Here is a 22,296-nt window from a genome sequence, read left to right as displayed (position 1 = left end):
CTGGTTATGCTGTCACTATCTAATATAGTATTTAGGATCCAGATGGTGGCACAGGGGCAAAATGCAGCACTGCAAAGCTGACCTAAATGGGGAAGGTTCTATGTTGGTGTCTAGAGACCTACCTGACTATGTTGGGCATGCATGTTCCCATGATCCATGGCTGACTGAGGCTGGGGTAGATTGCAGCATAAAGACCCAGTAGGGTCTTCTCTGCTTGTCTTTATCTCTTTCTGTCTCTTCTTTGTCTCTTTCTTTCTCATGCAACAAATACATGATTTGAAAAAGAATCCCAAAGGATGCCTTATAAAATATGAATTTTTTTTTTGAGAGGTTTTCACTATAGGGCGCGTGCGCTCGCCAGACAGAGAGAGACATAGAGACAGAAAGTGAGAAACCACCCCCCAGGGGGGATGGCCACATCGCAATCCCTTCTCCTCCATTCTCCTCTCGGGATCTTGGGCACGCACGCACATGCACCCGGTGTGAGTTCTAAGCCACCGGGTCCGGGATACAAACCGCGGTCGACTACGTGGGAATCTAGCAACATAGTCATTACGCTAACTGCTGGTTCTCTAAAATATGAATTTTGATATTGTACTGTAGGCATTGTAGTATAGTAGGAAAAACCATTGGATTTAGGACTTACTAAATCTGAAGCCTGCTGTACTTCAGTTCTTACCTCTGTGTTTGACCTCGTGTAAGCCACTTACTTGCTTTGAATTTACTTTTTCATCTGAAAATTGCTGAGCAGACTACATTTCTTTTTTTTTTTAAATAATTATTTATTTTATTTTTTATTTATTCATTCATTGATTTTTTTAATTTGACCAGAGAGAGACAGAGGGTAAGAGTGAGAGAGAGAGGAAGTGAGAAAGCAAGCCACCAGGTCCAGGACTTGAACCCTGGTTGGCCATGTGGGAGTGTCCAGTGCCTTAACCACTACACCACCTGCTGGTCCCAGCAGACTACATTTCTGATATTCTCTTCTATTTCTTGACATTTTGATTTGAGAAGCTCTTCAGTGTGTTGGCATTATTTTTAAATTGTTCCTTGTCAGTTTCCCAGAGTTGTGTATTTTTAAAAATAAGTATTATAGTCAAAGTAGGTAAGCTTGTAAATTCCTCAATATCTTCCTTCTCCTTCTTTCACGTAGCTATCAGATATTGTGAAAAATGTCAGTTGATTAAACCTGATCGAGCGCATCACTGCTCAGCATGTGATACGTAAGTAATACTTACTCACTTTCATTTAAACCTAACACTGGGAACTGGTGACAGGAGAATGGAAGGGGGAGAAACTGTGCCTTGTATTAGCAAAATACTTCATATTCTCCAATGATTTGCTGTGCATACAAGGCTAACAAAAATATTTATGTAAGCTGGAATCTACCCACAAGTAGCCTTTGATAATAATTTGTATACCAGTTATAAAATTTTAATATACTTTCTATGCTTGTACTTGTAGCATTGATGAACAAGTAGTAATAACACTTCAAGTTATCTTGAGAAAGATAACTGGATTTAAAAGGCCACAATGACAGTTTTTCCATTTTTTAAATTATTGTTGATGTTAAAATCTAAAATTAAAAATAAAAAATTTATTATTATTACTAAAATATCATTTGATGTGGTCTAAGGCAACTGGACTTGTTCATCTAAATTTCCAGTGTAAAAAAATCATGAGCTTTCAACTATGAAAATACTTCTATTATAAAATTATCATAAATTATTTCTAACCTCATGTTTCTGGACTGTTTCTGTAGTAGTTAAAAGGAAAATTTAAAATTAAATCAAAGAAGATGAAGAGAAATTAGGGAATTTTTCTGCATGTATTTTCTTATGCTTATTTGTTTCTTAGATGTATTCTTAAGATGGATCATCACTGTCCTTGGTATGTATTAAAAATAGGGGAAATCTCATAAGGGGGTAGCGAAGGGGGAAAGAAAAAATTTAGAATGATTTACATTAGTATTCTTAACTTTTGAAGGTCAGTTTAATTTCTCATAGATATTAAGATTGGTCTGTTTTTATTTATGTATACACATTTATGTACATATTCATATTAAATGTTTTCCTTTCAAAATATCTTATGTTATTCATCCAAATAATGATGTATTGAGAATTAACATTTATTTTCCAATTTCTTGTAGAATTTATTTAAAACACACATCCTTAGTTAAGATACTGCTCTTTACCTCCAAACAACCCATTTCTAAGTGATGATTATGTTGCTTGATTTGTCTTATTTTTTATTATGGAAAAAATCTATAACATTAAATTTATCATCTTAACTATTTCTAAATGCAGTTCAGTAGTGTTAAGTTTACATTGTGCAATCTCCAGAACTCTCTTATCTTGCACAACTTAAATTGTTCTCGTTAAACAATTTCCATTTTCCCTATCCCACCAACCCTTAGCAACTCTCCATTCTGCTTTGTATTTCTGTGAATTTGTGATTTGTCTTATTTTTAATAGTGTAACTTTCTTTATTTTTCTAGGGTGAACAATTGTGTGGGATTTTCTAATTACAAATTCTTCCTGCTGTTTTTATTATATTCCCTATTATATTGCCTTTTCGTGGCTCTAACAGTTTTAGAGTACTTTATAAAATTTTGGACGGTAAGTCTTTTTTCTCTATCTTACATGTTTATAAGACTTTTTAAGATGCAATAATTTTTTAATAACTTCTTTTAATTACCATAGAGCACATGCACTAGCCAGAGAGAGACAGAAAGACAGAGAGAGGGAGGGAGAAATATCCCCTCTCCCATGGGGCATGGTCACTCTATAGACACTTTTCGTCTATTTCCCCATCATGTTGGGATTTGGGACATGCATATGGTCATGCCTGGCATTTTTTCATACTCTCTGGGATGGGATTTGAATTGCGGTCAGTCATGTGGGATCTGACTCCCCTAACCACTAGGCTATGGGCTGGCCCTAAAATGCTATTATTCTAAAGAATTACTTTATTCTTTATTACAAATAGATAGACTCATTTTAATTTTACTAGTTAAAGTTTATAATGAATTAGAGAATGGACAGAGCTATAATTGTACCTGCATATTCTTACATTTATTTATAAATAAATGTGTGTTAAATAAGATACATTGAGTTTCTCTTAGTGATACAAACTATTTTTAGCCATACTCTATGGCATATAAAATGTTGGGATTTGGGACATGCATATGGTCATGTCTGGCATTTTTTAAGGGAAATAATTGCTTTTCTTTGAGTTGGTGAGATTTATTGCAGTTTCACAGTAGGAAAAGTGATATCCTTGAGCCTGCTAGGTCATGGTGGTTAAGGTGACTGGATCCCACATGGGTGACTGCATGGTTCTAGTCCCAGACACAGTCCCAGGCCCAGCAATTTGATCAGCACTCTGGGCGTATGTGCATTCATGCCAAGGAGTCCCCAGAGGAGGATGGAGGAGAAGGGACTTCTATGTAGCCATATACCCAGGGGGTGGTTTCTCATTTCTCTCTCTCTCTCTCCGTCCCACCCCCACATGCACCCTATAGCAAAAAACTAAAAAATAAATGAATAAAATTACATTCTCAACCCCTGGCAACCACTAATCTGCTTCCTCTCTATATTGATTTTATGACTTTTTTAAGATTTTTTTTGCCATAGGGCATGTGCACTTGCTGGAGAGACAGAGAGAGAGGGAAAGTGAGAAGTCGCCCCCCAAGAGGATGACCACTCTACAGTCTTCTCCTCTTGGGACTTTTGGGCACCCACACACACACCTGGCATATTTTTTTAGCTGTCAGTTCTGGAACTCAAACCTCGGAGTCGGCCGTGTGATATCCAGTGCCTTAACTTCCATGCCTCTTCCTGGCCCTTACCAACATTTTTTAAATGGTAAATGACTGAAAGTAAGCTTATGTTTTATCAAGAGGAAACTAGTAAAACTGTGATATATCTATACAAAGGAATGTAGTGCAGCTTAAGGAAGAGTAAGGAAGCTCTTACAGCAAATAATTTAGTCCTCTTTGAGATCTGTTATAGGAAAGAAACAAGATACAAAAGAATGTAAACAGTATACTACTATTTATATAGAAAAATAACTTACAAGTATATATTTGAATATGCCTTTTCTGGAAAAATACATTTTAATATTGCTAACAATGGTTACCTCTGGGAAGGGCAATTAGAAAGGAAGACATAGTTTTTACAGTTACCCTTTGAATTCATATACCATGTACAAATAATAATCTATTCAAAATAAACAATGTAGTTTTTTAAAACCTTTGATATGGGTTTATGTGTAGGGTAAAAAACTACCAAAAACATTGAGACCAACTGCCATTTTAGAAAATTAATTTTATTTTATTTTATTTATTCATCATTTATTTTTATTTGGCCAGAGGGAGACAGAGAGAGAGAGAGAGAAAGAAAGAGAAAGTGAGAAAGCAAGCCACCAGGGCCAGGACTCAAACCGTGGTTGGCTGTGTGGGAGTGTCCAGCGTCTTAACCACACCACCTGCTGGTCCCCAACTGCTTTTTTAAAGTAGAGCAGAGAAGCACTATTGTTCATTGATAGCTTTTCAGTGTTAATTTGAGTTTATCTTTGCACAAATTATTTTCATAATATTTATTATTCTAATTATTTTTTTTAAAACAGTCAATCACTATTTCTCATTTTGCTTGTAAAAAAGACTTTGCCCATCATGAAATACTTCTCAGACCAATCCAGTTGAGAATACTATACATGTCATCATCAACAGTTAATAAGCCATATCTCATAATATTTAGAAATAACTTAAAAATAAGTGAAAATTCTCTCTCGCCTTCATCTAAACTCTCTAAGTGTCAAGTTATCCCTGCCTTGTCTCTTCATTCTTCTATCCCCATCAGCCCTCTCAACTGAAGTTTCAGTTCTTGGCTGCCTTATTCTCTCTCTCTCAAGTGTTTTTGGGTGATTGCATATACCCACCCTGCAGTGTTCCTAGTTGCTGTGCTTAGCTCTGGCTCCGCCATGAACCAAGCCTAGGCTAGGCTCCAGTCTCCATTCACTCTTTCAAACTGTCATATAAGGTGAAGGCACCATAAGAATCAGTGTGTCTGAAGCCAGTTTTCTTTTCTTTCCTTTGTTTAGCTGATTTAGTGGAAAGAAAATCTATATAAATCTATAAGTTGCCAGAAAAATTAATTTCACCTTTGAGTTCATTGTTATTCCCTTATGAAACTTAGAGTGGTGTACAAGGAAAAAATATATAGGCTTTGTTTATTTGCAGATGGCCATATATTCACTAGAACTCAAGCTTCATGAGAGCAAGAATTATTGTCTTATTTATCCATGTATTCCAGGCTCCTAGGATATTGCCTGTATGCAGTCCGTGTTCAGTAAATATTTGCTAAATGAAGGAATAGCTACAGTTAAAATAGGTTAAACCGTAGGTTCTTTATTCCTTAATCTTTAAAATTTGGAGTGATACTTATGGGATTGATTTGAAGATTAAATTAAATAGTGTAAATGCTTGATACATAGAACACATGCAGTAGATGTTTTTCATTTTTTGTTTGTTTGTTTCTGAGAGGTTTTTGTATAGGGCATATGCACTCGCCAGAGAGAGACAGAGAGATGGAAAGTGAGAAATCATCCCCCAGAGGGGATGCCGCAATCTTTTCTCCTCCATTCTCCTCTCGGGATCTTGGGCACGCATGCACGCATACACACCCGCTTAAACCACCAGGTCCAGGACTCTAATAGCAGTCAGCTACATGAGAGTCTAGTGACATAGTCATTACTCCAACTGCTGGTGCCATCATTTTGTTATTTTTAATTCATAATGCCTCAGATCATTTCTACTCCTAATATCACTTGGTTTAGACATTCTATCTCCTGTTTTCCCATCTTTATTCTCATTCCTCCTCCATTCCCTCTATTTTTTTTTTTTTAATTTGCCAAAGGGCCCAAGCATAAGACAGAAGCGAGGGAGAAGGCACCTCCTAAGGGTCATGGCCATACCATAGACTTCCCTCCATCATTTTGTACCCTGTTGAGATTTTGGGTCATGCATTCACATGTATCCCATATATTATTCAAACTGCAGTAGGCCATGTGGGATCTGGCTCCCTTAACCACCAAGCCATGGGACTGGCCTGTATTTGCTTCTTTAAGTGTGTTGACTGCCAGTATGAGCAAAATGTAATATCTTTATTTTGCGATGCTTGAGCACATATGCTTACTACCTATTTTTTTTTAAGAGAGATTTTTGCTATAGGGCATGTGCACTTGCCAGAGATAGAGAGACAGCAAGAAATCACCTCCCACAGGGGATGCCACGCCACCATTGGCTTCTCCTCCATTCTCCTCTTGGGATCTTGGGCCTACATGCACACATGCCCAGCACAACTTTTTAGCTGCCAGTTCCAGGACTTAAACCGCAGTTGACTATGTGAGAGTCCATCAGCATAACCATTACGCCATATGCTGGTCCCGTATGCTTACTATCTATTGGCGTATCTTTTTTTGTGAACTTCCTATTTGTGGTATTTGCTCATCTTTTTAGAGTAGGTTTTTATATTGGCATTTGGAAGTTTTTCTTAAAGATTCTAATCTTTATTCTTGACTTTGTAGATAAGAATTTCTTAAATAGAACATAGGAATCACTAACCATGAAAGATCAATAAGTTGGACTTTATTAAAATTGGAACTTTTTATACAAAAGCAGTTTATAGAAAGAAAGGGCAAGTTACAGACAGGGAGAAGATATTTGCAGTGTATACATCCCACAAAGGGCTCATGTTAAGTACATCCAGAACACATGGGACAGTCCTAAAGATTGTAAATCTTTTTCTGTCATGGGTTGCCAATGTGCTTTCAGTGTTCTCTGTTTATGTCCTCCTACCCTGTTTTGTTTTTGTCAAATCAGAGTTTTCTTTCTTTGTTTTTGGTAGAGGGTATATGTACTCACCAGAGACAGAGAAATGGAGAGGAGAAAGTAACCCCTATGGAGCATGGTCACCCGAAATCCCTTCTTTAGCTCTCCGGGCACATGTGCACATGTGGCATGTTTCTCAAGTTGCTAGGTCAAGGTTCTTAAGGTGAATGCATGGTCATCCATGTAGGATCAGGCTGCCTTAACCACCAAGCCATGAGCCAGCCTCAAAGTTTTTGTTTTTGTTTTTGTTTTTTGGTTTGTTTGGATTTTTGTTATAGGGTGCATGCTGTCCCCAAAGAGAGACAGAGAAAGGGAAAGTGAGAAATCACCGCCCAAAAGGGATGGCCATGCTGCAATGCCTTCACCTCCGTTTTCCTCTCGAGATTTTGGGCATTGGTGCACATGTACCCAGTGTGATTTTCAAGCTGCTAAGTCTGGGACTCACACCACAGTCGGCTATGTGGCAATCCAGCATCTTTACCACTATCACCTGCTGACCTCAAGTTTTACTTTTTTTTTTTTAAGATTTTTTTGCCATAGGGCACGTGTGCTTACTGAGGAGAGAGAGTCTGAGAAAGAGAGAGGGAAAGTGAGAAATCCCCCCACCCCCCAGGGGAGATGGCCATGTTGTAATCTCTTTTCCTCCATCTATTGTGTAGGAGTCCAGCAATGTAACCGTAATGCCATCTACTGGTCCCCCAAGTTTAGCATTTTGAAAGCAGTTCTTTTTACGTATATTTTCTAGCTGTTTACTCTGTTCAATATAATTTATACAAATATGTTCCCTAGCTTTCTTCCCACCCTTTTTAAACTATTTATTTATTGAATTGCTAGATGGTGTATGTGCTTGACATGGGAGGGGTGGGGGAATGCACCCCCAATGAAACATGGTCATGCTACAATCCCCTCTCCATTTTTCCGTCCTGACAGGATTTTGGACACACACAAACATGTTCCTGACATGTTTGTCAAGCTACCAGGGCCAGGACTCAAACCATAGTCAACCATGTAACACAGCTCCATTAATCTCACCAGGTCACAGGGCCAGCCCTGATCTGGAACTTGTCTTGTTTTTGTTTTTACATTTAAATCTCTAATTCTGAAGGGGAGATTATTGTGATTAAAAAGTACTTTTCACAGACCAGTAGATGGCATAATGTTTGCATCACTGGATTCCCACAAAGTCTACTGGGGCTCTAGTCCCAGACCCAGAGGCTTAAAACTCACTCGGGGTGCAAGTGTGTTTGTGCATGCCTAAAACCCTGAGAGGAGAATGGAGGAAAAGGGATTGCGGCGTAGCCATCCCCCCTGGGAGGTGATTTCTCACATTCTGTCTCTTTTTGGTAAGTGCACGCGCCCTGTAGCAAAAATCTCTCAAAAAATAAAAGGTCTTTCCTATTTTACTTCCTAGAAACCTGTGGAAATACTTTAAAATGTATGGTATGATGAGGCTAACAGATCAGGAGATGATTGCCGCTAAGATGGTTTGTTACTCACAGTCCCAAAAGGAGGGAAGCACCACAGTCAGTCTTTCAGGAGGCAAAGGGCTGGCGCCAGAACCTATTGTGGTTTCTGTGGGAAAGGCAAGCTTCAGGGTTGGCTATTTGGAATGTTTCACTGGGTTCTGGCTATAGGGACTGTCTCTAGTTGTATTGTGCCTGGCACTGAGATGATTAGGGCAAAGGAATATTGCTTCCCAGAATATGAAAGTCAAGTAAAAGAGGATCGTGAGCTCTGGGTTACTTAGTTTGTGTGTGGAAGATGCACTCCTGGGTGAGTGATTTCCTCTAATCATTGTCTGGGGTGAGAGGTAGTCTCTCCTGACAGTGAGGCCCTAGATGTCAGAGCATCAAGAAGAGTGAAAATAATACAGTTAATACAGAAGGGGCTATCATTACTGTGATTTTCAGAATTGGAAACTGAAATTGGAAAAGGTTACATAGCTACCCACGGTCACATTTAATAGCATAGCAAGCCAGAATTTAAACTTAGATCTGTATATTTCAACCTCCAGATACTTTCTGCTCTAACGTGCTACTCACAGTCATAATTGGGAAGAACATAAGTAAAGCCTTGAGTCACTGAACACAATTGTCTTTTCAGGAAATACCTAGTACTTTTTTGTTTTTTGAGAGGTTTTTGCTATAGGGCACATGTGCTTGCCAGAAAGACAGAGACAGAGAGACAGAAAGCGAAAAATCACCCCCCAGGGGGGATGACCATGCTGCAGTCCCTTCTCCTCCATTCTCCTCTTGGGATCTTGGCCATGCATGCACATGCACCTGGCATGAGTTTAAGCCACTGTGTCCAGAACTCGAACCACAGTCAACTACATAGGAGTCCAGTGACATAGCCATTATACCAACTGTTGGTCCCAATATCTAGTATTTTGTAGAGGGATTTTCATTAAAACATCATTAGATTTAAAAAAAAATAATGGTTTTTGCCATAGGTTGCATGTGTGTGCTTGCCAGAGAGAAACAGAGACAGTGAGAGGGAAAGTGAGAAATCACCCCCCAGGGGATGGCTACACCATACACAGTTCCTTCTCCTTCATTCTCCTCTTGGGATTTTTGGCACACATGCACCTGGCCTAATTTTCAGGCCACAGGTCTAGGACTCAAACAGCAGTTGGCTGTGTGGGAGTCCAGCACTTTAACCACTACACCACCTGCTGGCCCTAATTTTAATTTTTTTAAATTTCTTTCATGAGAGAGAGAGTTACAAAGACATAACACCCACAGCTGGGTCCTCATGCAACAATCCACCGCCGGCCCCAGCCTGCCCAGATCATGGACCCACATGGACGTGCCTGGTATCTACCAGAATGTAGATAGGACCTTCTCATATGGGTCCAGTTACATTAACATTGTCACTGTCTGCCCCTAACATCGGTAGATTTTGAAGTTTGGGTATTTGAACTAGGGAGTGTAGCACTTACATTGCTTTTATACTTTTTAGACAAGAGTAACCCTGCCTCTGTGCTCTTAGCCTCATGAATTTTGGCCACTTTTGTTCTCTTTGGCTGGGCACCTTTGTTCAGTTCACAACATATTGACCATATAGGTTCAGTGGCCCTATTTAAACAGAAGATTGAGTACCAGATGATTGTCATCTGAATTATATTATTTTACATTTCTGTATGAGAAAATTCACCAGTGTTTGTGTGTCATGGTTTATTAATTAAAGAGTTCTTTAATTTTTTAGATTCATGAGTAAGGAAATAGATTTAAGTTACCTTTTTTCTTCATTTTTTTTTTCAAGAAATATTTAGCACCGTTGGGACTAGCAGCATAATGGCTCTGTCGCTGAACTCCCACGTAGTAGACCACGGTTCAAGTCCCAGACCCGGTGGCTTAAACTCAACGCTGGGTGCATGTGCGTGCATGCCAAGATCCTGAGAGAATGGAGAAGGGATCGTGGCATGGCCATCCCCTCTGAGGGATGATTTCTCACTTTTTGTCTCTCTGTCTCTCTCTGTCTTTCTGGCGAGCGCACGGGCATGCACCCTATAGCAATAAAAACCTCTCTCCAACAACAAGAAGAAACATTTAGCACCTTGTCTGTGTCAGGCACTGTTCTAGGGACTTAAATATATCAGTGAACAAATGGACAAAGAGCCCCATCTTTGTAGAGCTTATTGTCAAGAAGACAAGTACAAATAATAAATAATAAAGTAGAAATACAGGATAAGGGATTTGGTGGGTGTAGAGGGTGAGTAAGATGGAGAAACCTGAAGCATTAAGGAGAGTAGAGGGCCAGCCTCATTTAAAAGTAAGATTTAAGCAGAGACTCAAAGGGGAGTCCTGTGTATGTGAGAGAATGCTTCCACCATGTTTGAGTAACAGCAAGGAGGCTGTTGTGGCTCTGGTAGGATGAGCCTGAGGGACACTCAGGACAAGTCCAGGAAGTGAGGTAAAGTGACTGAGGGCACTGAGGAGTGTTGAAAGGACTGTGGCTGTTACCTAGAGTAAAAGGGGATCAGAGGAGTCATGATCTCAGCCATAAAAGTATCATTCTGATTACAGAGCTGGGATCTGAGACTCTTCTGCAGTGGGGCAGATGTCAACATGTAGCCATCATGTCTGAGAACTGGGACAGGTAATAGTGAAAATGGCAGGAAGTTGTCAGATCTAGTTTTGGGAAACTGTTCATCAGAATTTCAAATACACACACACTCACACTTTTGCTGAAAACATTTTGTTTTATTTTTTCCTAGATACTTTTTCAAATATGTTTTAAAAACTGAGTGTAAAAATGTGTATTTAAGTGTACCTGAATTGTACTTGAGTTAAATGTTCTTGTCTGTTTTCTCTTTTGTGTGTTTGAGAAAGTGTTATAGATTAGAGCAACATCATAGTATTACCTTAAAACATAAAGGATTTACCAAACTAGTGCTCAGGGTAATTTTGTGTAAAAATGGATTCTTAATACACTGTCTCTATTTGCACAAGCTTTGCCGCAGGAAATCTACAGAGAGTTGTCCAAAGGTAAAATGCATCATCGCCATGACATTCTCATGATCTCTTCTGTAATGTTTATACTGAATATCTGTAATAAAAAGTTGCTTTATAAGATGGCAAGATGAAAATAAATCCCTTGATCTGTTTAGAAGGTATCAAGGTTACTCTGGGAGAAATAAGAGAAAAATAAATGACAGAATAATTTAATGCTAATAACCTTCCTTCTAGTCAAGCAGGACAACCTCGTGCTCTGGTGGAATAGGTGATTTGCCTATGTGGTTTTACTTTAAAAGCTAACATTTAAAGATATCCTTCTCTTCCTATTAACAGATACTAATTTCTTTTGGATTAAGACTTTGCTTCTGTTAAATTACATGTAGCCATAAGGGAGAATGCTAGAAAAGCTGTTTTCACTCAGTAGTACCTTGCAGTAAATGTATTTTTCAGAATTACTAAATTATATACAAAGGTTCTATAGTAAGAAACAAGGATAAAAAGGCTAGGACTCAAAGTAGCTGAGAGCATGTTGCACTGATGTTCTGAAAATAAAGATTAAAGTATAAAAGTAAAACTTTAATATATTACACTTAGTTTTTGATTAGCAGCATGTCAGTATAATAAGCAAATACTTCAGCATGGATGGGAGGAACCCCTTATATATTCTGAATGTTGGGAAAAGCTTTGAATGTACATATGCATAAGGTACAAAAGAAACCTGTTGCATGTAAGATTTCATCTTTTTATTTTATTAGGAAAAGTATTGCTAAGCTTTTTAAGTGTTTAATAGCATTTTTAAAAATGACTTTAGAATTTGTCAACAGTAATAAAACATGGCAGTTTAAAATTTATAATCAGGAAATTTGGGTTTTAGCTAACAAGTAGATTTTGGAATATTTATGTAGGCACAGAAATCTTCTACACAGTTTCAGAAGAGCTCACAAACTATTGGTTCTTATCACAGTAAAGTTAAAAAAATGAAAATGGTTCTTTCTAACCTCTTGTGTAAGCAAGTCTGCTTTGATAATACTAATTCTTTATTTTGCAGTCGTTGGTTTGGAATATATTATCAAATTTATGTTATTATTCATATTTGACAATTTTTTTTATGAATTCAACAATGTTTAGGCAGAACTAAATTATGTGTTATATTTTAGAGGTTGACTATTCTCAAAACTAACTCTTTTTTTTTTTTTCCTCAGAATGAACTGACAGATACACGTGCAAAATTCCATGTACTTTTTCTTTTCTTTGTCTCTGCAATGTTCTTCATCAGCGTCCTTTCACTTTTTAGTTACCACTGCTGGTTAGTTGGAAAAAATAGAACAACAATAGGTAAGTAGATTAAAATAAATAATCATTATTTTGGAAAATATTACAAATGAATATGAAATCTGGAGAAGGACAGTATTCAGATGATAGTAAAATAATCCTGGATTAAAATTATCTGTGGGTGGATCTAGCCAGTGGTGTGGTTTAGGAATCTGGATCCCACATGGCCACTGTGAAATTTGAGCCCTGGACCTGGCAGCTTGAAAAGCATGCCAGGCACTTGTATGTGTGCCCTAAATTCATACAGAAGAAGTGGAGAGCTTACAGCATGACTAGCCCCATTGGGGTGCTTTTTAACTTTCTCTCTCTCTCTCTCTGTCTCTAACAAGTGTACATGTCCTCTAGCAGATTTTTTAAAACTTAAAAAAAAATTTTTTTGCCTTTGTTTTTGTCATAGGGGGCATACACTTTATAGGAGAGAGACAGAAAGAGGGAAAGTGAGAAATCCCTTTCGGAGGGAATGGCCACGTTGTGGTCCCTTTTCCATTTTCCTCTTGGGATCTTAGACATGCACGCACATACAACTGGCATGATTTTTAAGCTGCCAGGTCTAGGACTTGAAACACAGTTAGCCATGACTGTGGGAATCCAACACCTTAACCACTGTGCCACCTATTAGTCCCTAAGTTAAAAAAATTTTTCAATAGAATCATTTATTTTAATTTTTTTTTTTAAATTTGACAGAGACATACAGAAAGAGAGAGAGAAAAAGTGAGAAAGCAAGCAACCAGGTCTGGAATTCGAACAATGGTCAGCCATGTGGGAGTGTCCCTAACCATGTCCCTAACCACCATGCTACCTGCTGGTCCCCAAGTTAAAATTTTTTTTAAATTAAACAAAATTATCTGTGATTAGATAGGAATAATGAGTATATAATAATAATGTGAAGGTTCGTTATTTAAAAGAAGATTAAGAAAGTGATTTGATTTTATTTTCTCAGCAATCCATTGTGTGTATGTATATATAAATATACACACACACATAGCCAGCAGGTGGCGTGGTGGTTAAGGTGTTAGAATCCCACATGGTGGGATTCTCAAAACCTGGTAGCTTGCTTTCTCACTCCTCCTCTCTGTCTCTCTCTCTCTCTATCTCTTTCTGGTGAGCACATATGCCCTATAGCCAATAAAAAAATGAATAAATAAATAATTATTTTAAAATATATATTTGAAAGATAGGCTATAGTAGATAACTGTGCTTTTAAGGAGGTTCATTCTCAGCAATAAGAATTTGTAAGCTTTCATAATAGCTCATCTTTGGGACCAGCAGTTAGCGTAATGGCTATGTCACTGGACTCCCACGTAGTGGACCGCGTTTCGAGTCCCGGACCCGGTATCTTAAACTCATGCCGGGTGCGTGTGCATGCGTGCCCAAGATCCCAAGAGGAGGATGGAGGAGAAGGGAATGCGGCGTGGCCACCCCCCTGGGGGGTGATTTCCTGCTTTCTGTCTCTCTGTCTCTCTCTGTCTGGCGAGCGCACACGCCCTATAGCAAAAACCTCTCAAAAAAAAAAAAAAACATAGTAGCTCATCTTTTAGCTAAAATACTGATATTTCATGTATATTCTTTACTCCCCCCCCCCACAGTTGTACATTTGAGTGGCATGTGTTCCGTGATTAAAGTTAAGGAACAGTGCTTTTGATATGTTTCATTATTTCCATCATTGGGCCCACTGTCAGTATCATTAGTATAAATAAAGCTGATTTATTTCTTTCTTTGCTCATTTTTTAACATGAAAATATAGGAGTAGAACTTAGTAAGCTGTTCAGTTAATTGAACAAACACTTCCTAAACAGCAATGTAGACATTACTCACACTGAGCTATTGGCGTGTGTGCAGCACCATTGTATTATAATTGAAATATTTAGGTAACTGCTAATGTACCAAGATACAAAACAGTAATTTCTTATTCCAATGTTTTGTAAGAACTTCTTTTTTTATTTTTTAAAAGAGATTTTTGCTATAGGGCGCATGCACTTGCCAGAAAGACAGAAAGCGAGAAATCACCCCCACTCCCCCCACAGGGATGGCCACTCCACAATCCCCTTTTCCTCTGGGGATTTTGGGCATGCACGCAAACATGTGTGAGTTTGTTTTGTTTTGTTTTGTTTTGTCTTTTAAGAATTTTTTTAAAATTTGACTTTATTTATTTATTTTAATTTGACCAGAGAGGGACAGAGTGAAAGAGAGAGAATAAATATGAGAAAGCAAGACGCCAGGTCTGGGACTCGAACCATGGTTGGCCATGTGGGAGTCCAGTGCCCTCAACCACCATGCCACCTGCTGGCCCCTGTGCCTGGCGTGAGTTTCAGGACACTGACTGGGTCTGGGACTCAAACTGTGGTCGACTATGTGGGAGTCCAGCAACATAACCATTATGCCATCTGCTGGTCCCTTGTAAAAAAGTTAAAGGCCACCTGGCATCTAAAGCCATGTGTCTGCCAGGAGAATTGGAAGGAAACAGTTTTTAATCTAGAATGATGAAAAGATTTTAGGGAGACATTTAGATACTTTCTTATTTTGATCAGTCACATGTGATACGGAGTCCTTGAGTTGTGGTGGGTTTCTAGTGGATTAATTTCTCTGCTTTTTCCTCTAACTCACCCTCTATTGTTGAGCTCTCCTTTTCTAATTCTATCATGCTTTCATCCCTTTTCCATGTAAATAAAGTTACTTGTCACTATTAACTATTTTTTTCCCTTTTCACAGAATATCCTGTCATGTCCTTAACCATAATTGAACACAACAAAAGTCCAGCCCTTAAGACTTCACACAACAGCTAAAAACCAGAGATTTCACATAGAAAACCAACCTTTTTCTTCTCAAAATAAATAAATCTGGGCCAGCAGGTAGTGTGGTGGTTAAGGAGCTGATCCCACATGACCAACTGCACAGTTCAAGTCCTGGTCCTGGTGGCTGGATAAACATGCCCATGCATGTGCATGCGTACCTAAAATTTCCAGAGGAGGATGGAGAAGAGATTGCTTGTATGGTCATCTCTCCCATGGGATTTCTCATTTTCTGTCTCTCCAGCAAGTGCACACACCTTATAGCAAATGTTAAAAAAAATAGTAATACAAAATTTAAAAAGAATTAATAAATCTGGTCATGATGAGCTCATTTTTCTATCTGGCATATTTCATGTGGAGCTGAGTGCTTCGTGGACCCTTTTCTTAGCCATAGTTCTCACCAAGCAAGCTTCATCTTGTTTCCATCCCAGCCCCTGCAGGGATTTAGAGATAGATGCTTATGGGAACACACTGTTCCCTTTGAACAGTTATTTTCAAATGTTTTTTTCTGGTAATCATAGTAAGAAATAGATCATTTTATATCATGAACTAATACATGTACACTCTTACTTATAAAATTATGTGTACAAGCAGACATTCCAGAGAACATATTAATCTCTGTGCATGTACTAAAATATATTCTGCTCTAGTTTCTTAAAAGAAAATGCTGCTACAAGGCAACTAAATTGATTGTGTGGCCTGTTAAGGTGTTAGAATCCACATCTTTCTTTTTATACTTTTGGAGAGGTTTTTGCTATAGGGCACATGTGCTCGCCAGACAGGCAGACAGAGATAGAGAGACAGAAAGCGAGAAATCACCCCCCAGGGGGGATGGCCATGCCGCAATCCCTTCTCCTCCATTCTCCTCTCGGGATCTTGGGCACGCACGCACACGCGCCCGGCGTGAGTTTAAGCCACCGGGTCTGGGACTCAAACCACGGTCGACTACGCGGGAGTCCAGCAACATAGCCATTATGCTAACTGCTGGTCCCATAATCCACATCTTTGAAAAAGCATTACCTGGGTTTGGCTGGTGGTGTGGTGGTTGAGGTGCTGGACTTCTACATGGTTGACCATGGTTCAAGTTCTGGACTTGATAGCTGCTTTCTCACTTTCCCTTTCTCTCTCTGTCTGTCTCTGGTTAGATTGGAAAATAATAATAAATAAAAATAAATAAATCATTATTTTTAAAAACAAAAGAAAAAGCATTACCTTAGCATACCACTTTATACCCTTGTCTTTCTACCCCTGGTCTTTGGTTGGTCTCCACTTCTAATTCCAACTTTTTGTTCTTCTGTCCTATCCTGTGAGGGTATTTTTTTCTGCTATATCACCCCTGCTATTCTTTTTTTTTTTTTTCTCTGTAGGGTGCATGTGTTCACTGGATATTTGGGGTGGTGATGGAGAGGGAGAGAGAAAGTGAGAAAGCATCTATCAGGGGGATGGCTGTGCCACAACCCCTTCTCTGTTCTCCTCTCAGGTTTTTGTTCACATGCATACATGCCCAGCATGTTTTTCAAGCCATCCAAGTCTGGGACTTGAACCATGGAGTTGGCCTTTTGGTATCCAGTCACCTCAACCACCATGCCATTGGCTGTCCTACCACCACCATTTTTTATAACTGTCACCCAGCTATCTTCGAATTATTTCCCTTTTTACATTTAATGACTTTCTGTATCCCAAATGGGCACGCTAGTCCTTTTGCTTCTGGTGGTCACTTATTCCTAGAACCACACATTGAGCCTTTGTTATAATTTGGAACTGAAAAGCCTCTGCAAATAAAATTTTAAAGTTAAATATTTCATATTCTGACCACAGTACTTTATTCTGCTCTTCCGTTTTTGTACACTAATATACTCTTTATAGTTTTTGAGTCCTCCATTCCCCGAAACTTTCATCTTAGTCTGTTCTTGCTAACAAATAAATGGCATTGAGTGATTATAAAGAAAATAGGTTTGTTTATAAAACTGAAGATTCCCATGGCTGGAAAGTACAAAAGCATCACAAAATGGCAGGCAGAACTTTCAGCAGAGCAGAATGTGGTCCATAACCATGAGTTTTTCTCTCTTGTTCTGGTCTATATCCACATGTCTTCTTTTCCTCTTTTATTGACTCATTTCCTCTGCTTTTATACACACCAGAATTCAGTCATGGGGGGCCTGTCCTGCTGAGTGTCATAACCACGGACCTTGCCCTGGGACACCATGAAGATGTGAAGTTTTCACTTAACACTCCAACAATACAGTCAAGTCTTAATACCTGAACCTTTGGTAGACATCTAGTAATTACCCACTAAGACCAAATTCTAAAACATGAGCTCCTGGGGGACAAACCACCATTCAAACCATAACAGCTACCCTCCCCTCCCAAGTTTTTTTTTTTTCCTTTTGGTTTCATTTCTCACCCTTCTCTGTTCTAGGCTTTTTTTTTTTTTTTTTTTTTTTTTTTTTGAGAGGTTCTTGCTGTAGGGCGCATGCGCTCGCCAGAAAGAGAAAGACAGCAAGTGAGAAATCCCCCCCCCTCCAGGGGAGATGGCCACAATCCCTCCTTCTCCATTCTCCTCTCAGGATCTTGGGCACGCACGCACACGCACCTGGTGTGAGTTTAAGCCACCAGGTCCGAGACTCGAACCGCGGTCGACTACATGGGCGTCTAGCAATATAGCCATAATGCCAACTGCTGGTCCCTTCATTCTAGATCTTATGATACATGATTTCAACCATTCTTGGTAGCATCCTTACTACATCTTCTGTCTCTTGGCCTTCCCCCATCATTCCTGTGGTAGTTCAAGGCCTGGGTTATGGTGCTACCACTTTATCCATAGGTATAGTGGAGCTATTGAAAACCAATGAAGGAAATGTCACTCCCATAGAGGTTGTTACAACTACAGAGTTAATGCTTCAGACCTTACTGACAGAACAGTCAAGGGTCAAATGGGAGGACAGGGCCAGACCAGGTAAATATGTGGAAAAAGAACACACAGCAGGCTCTAGAAGGAAGGGTAGGGAGAAGGGGAGAGGAAACAGAGTCCTGTTTCACCAGGCTTCCGGGTATCCTACAATCCAGTCAGATTGGTATTCCAAATTAATCATAATACCTAATTTATCCTTAGGTACCAAATACCCAGTACTGTACCGTCAGGAACAGGATAATAACAGGAAGTTCATACATAAATAAAATTAAAAGAGTCACAATATCTTAAGGGGAAAAAAAGGTATTTCAGATATACTTCAGTGGATTTTCAGTAATAATTAGATAATTACTTTGAAATCATATAAAGTTGATAAAATATTAAATGTGCTATTTTTTCCCAGATAAGTTTCAGAAATTTTTATTTTAATCATTACAAATATGTTATTATTTAAAACTATGTTCATAGTTTTTTATCTTAGGTATAAGCAGAAAGTTGATATTTTGTATCCCACCTATTATTTTTAAATAAATTAGTTTTTTGTACCTATCTGTTTAACAGAATCATTCCGTGCACCCATGTTTTCCTATGGGCCTGATGGAAATGGTTTCTCTCTTGGATGCAGTAAAAATTGGAGGGAAGTCTTTGGTGATGAAAAGAAATATTGGCTACTTCCAGTATTTTCAAGGTAATCTCTAAAATGCAGGTCTCAGAAATTATGAATCTGTGGTAGTCTCTGTCTGTGGTTAAATTTCTTAAGATTCAGAGACTAGACTATATAATGACATTTTTATGAGCCTTCAGAATGAAAACTCAGGATATCTGAGTTTGGTCACATATAATCTATTTTATTCTTTTGCCTTTTTTTTTATTTTTAAGAGAGATTTTTGCTATAGGGCATGTGCTCTTGCTAGAGATACAGAGATACAGAGAGACAGAAATCACCTCCCGGGGGTAATGGCCACACTGCAATCCCTTTTCCTTCATTCTTCTCTTGGGATTTTTTTGGGCACGCATGCCAGGCGTGAGTTTCAAGCTGCCAGGTCCGGGACTTGAACCACAGTCAACTATAAGGGAGTCCAGCAATGTAACCATTATGCATCTGCTGGTCCCTGGATTTTTTTTTTTTTAACACCAGAAGGTGGGTACACTCATGGGAATAGGGCATAAAAAGCACTATCCTACCCCCATTGGAGTGTGGTCACGCCATAATCTCTTCTCCATTTCTCCATCCTTTTGGGATTTGGAAAATGTATGCACATGGGCCCAGTGTGTCTTTCAAGTCACCAGGGTTGGGACTCAAACTGTAGTTGGCCATGTGGGATCTGGCTCCTCCAACTACCAAGCCATGAGGCCAACCCCATTTTTTAATTACATAAAGGAGAATATGAGCATATATTTGAACAGAAAGTAGGAAAAAAAATGACTCTTAAAAAATAAGAGTCACTTTTCTTTTAAAATGAAAATAAGTTGTTTGAAGTAAAGAATCATAAAAATGTATAATCTAATTAGTCATAGCTTCAAAGATTCCATCACAGACATGAATTAATATATTCTGTTATGTCTTAGATGAGAAACACAATGCAGTTTTACCTTAAATGTAAATAAGAATTGATCAAGATGATTCAGTTTCCATTTCTTCCTAACTCCCAGAGAAGATATTTGAAATTTATATGACATATTGGTACGAGTTGTAGGATTTTTCTTAATTAACTGAATTGCCTTGCTCTGAAAATGAATTATTTTGGCTGCTGCTGCTGCCTTTTTTTTTTGGGGGGGGGGGGGATGGAGAGAAAGTTCTTATATACACTCTGCTTGAGTTGGGAAGGAAAGTGAGAGAGAGATACTTTTGAAAGGGGCTTACTGTGGCAGCCCTTTGTCCCAGTTTCCTAGTTAGCTAGGATTAAAGGCACAAGCTGCTGCACTCAGCTAGTTCAGGTTAGTCTAAGATATAAAACTGGGTTTATAATGTCCCAGCTTTACACAGCAGTGCCCTGCCACTTGTGCCACTGGTGCTAAGCCCTAATTTTGCCTTCATTTTTGAAGGACATTTTTATTTATTTGGTGTAGAATTCTAGATCTTAATGTACTATAATCTGTATGCACTTTTTCTGATAAGAATTTTTTAGTCACTCTTAGGTTCGTTATTGTGTGTGTGTGTGTGTGATGTCTTTTTTCCCCCAGCTCCTTTTAAGACTATCACCATTTTCATGTAAGCTGATTATGTTGTACCATGGTTTCATTTTCTTTATGTTTCTTACGCTTATGGATTGGTTGAGCTTTTTGTATCTTTGGTTTTCTAGCTTTTGTCAAATTTGGAAAAAAATCATTAACTACTATTTCTTCCATTTTTTTTCTATCATCTCTTTCCCATTACTGCAGGGATTCTAATTACACAGGTTTTAGTCCACTCACAGTTCTCTAGTTCAGTGATTCACTGTTATTTTTTTGTTCGGTCTTTTTTTCTGTTTCATTTAGTACAGATCCTATTGCTCTATCTTCCAGTTCACCAGTCTCTTTTGTGTTTTTGTCCATTGTCTCTTGCATTCCACTCCAACTGCTAGAACAAAGACTGTTTTGAGGTTATTTTATCTAAAATAGATTTCAAAGTTGACAAGTTTTGTTTTTTCAATTCCTCCCCCCTTTAATTTAAAGATGTTTCATTATTTTCTGATGTGCATTATTTCTGACAAGAAATCAGCCTTACTCTTACTTTTATTTCAATCTTCATAAATTACTAGTTTTCTTTGCCTCCGGCTACTTTAAAGGTTTTGTCTTTATCACTGGTCTTAAGTAGTTTGATTGTGATGATCCTCGGTGTTCCTTAGGCTTCTTGGATCTATGAATTTATAGTTTTTATCAGATTTTAACAACTTTTGTCTATTGTGTCTGCAGTTTTTTTTTCTGTTTACTCCTCCCCTCACCAGCTTTCCTTATACTCTAAAGTAAACATATATTTAATTGCTTGATAATGACCCAGAAGATCATGATTCTTCTGTCTTCTTTCCCCTCACCATCTTTCTTTCTCTTTTTGCTTCATTTTGGTTAGTTTCTAATATTGTGTCTACAAAAGAGATCACCAATCTCTTCTGTAATGTTGAGTCTACTGGTAAGCCATTCTGGTGAATTTTTAATTTCAGATATGTTTTCAGCTCTAGTTCACTTTTTTCTAATATATATATCTTATATGCCTTTATTATATCCATTTTTTCTTTTAATTCCTGAACATATTTATAAACTCCGGGGTTTTTTTCTTTTCTTTTTTTTTTTCAATAGGGCCTGTGTGCTTGACAGAGAGAGAGAGAGTGAGAAGTCATCCCCCAGGGAGAATGAACACATATACTCCCTTCTCCTCCATTCTCTTGGGATTTGGTCATGCACATACATGCGCCTGACATGTTTTTCAGGCTGCCAGGTCCAGGGCTTTAACCATGAGGTTGGCTATATGGGATCCAGTGCCTTAACCACCATGTTACCTACTAGCCCTGAATCTCTGTTTTAAAGTCTTCATCTGTCTTCAATGAAATTGATAATTTTTTTTTCTTTTTTTTTTATTTTTTTTTATTTTTATTTTTTATCATCATATCTTCTTCATATTACATTGGATTACATATAACTTTACTGTGTGTTACATTGTTTCTTCAAAAGGGAATGCCATGCACGGCAGTCAGTACAGAGACATTAATCTCCCCACTTCAACATTCCATATCTTTTCTGTTTTCCCCAATCATTATCTTTATTATTCTAATTATTTTTATAAAACAGTCAATTGCTATTTCTCGTTTTGCTTGTAAAAATACTTTGCCCATCATGAAATACTTCTCAGACCAATCCAGTTGAGAATACTATACATGTCATCATCAACAGTTAATAAACCCTATCTGTTTCTCACTGACGTCCTGTCTCTCTATT

The 22,296-nt window shown here is 38.3% G+C and overlaps 1 protein-coding gene across 4 annotated transcripts in view; it reads left to right on the top strand.

Moving 5' to 3' along the window:
- The window catches only part of ZDHHC20 (zDHHC palmitoyltransferase 20), a gene marked incomplete at its 5' end in the record, with an annotated part of 60,984 nt that overhangs the window by 31,416 nt on the left and 7,272 nt on the right, over positions 1-22,296 (top strand). For all 4 annotated transcript variants that reach the window (XM_006159516.3, XM_027776156.1, XM_006159515.3 and 1 more), the window contains 5 exon segments: positions 1,154-1,223; positions 1,858-1,890; positions 2,498-2,618; positions 12,555-12,687; positions 18,946-19,072. In XM_006159516.3, coding sequence (XP_006159578.2) covers positions 1,154-1,223; positions 1,858-1,890; positions 2,498-2,618; positions 12,555-12,687; positions 18,946-19,072 — 484 coding nt within the window.

The sequence above is a fragment of the Tupaia chinensis genome, unplaced genomic scaffold (genome assembly GCF_000334495.1).
Source record: "Tupaia chinensis unplaced genomic scaffold, TupChi_1.0 Scaffold000634_1, whole genome shotgun sequence".
In the NCBI taxonomy this organism is placed as follows: Eukaryota; Metazoa; Chordata; class Mammalia; order Scandentia; family Tupaiidae; genus Tupaia; species Tupaia belangeri.
Note: the sequence above shows the minus strand (reverse complement) of the source record. Positions and strands in the feature narration are given on the sequence as shown.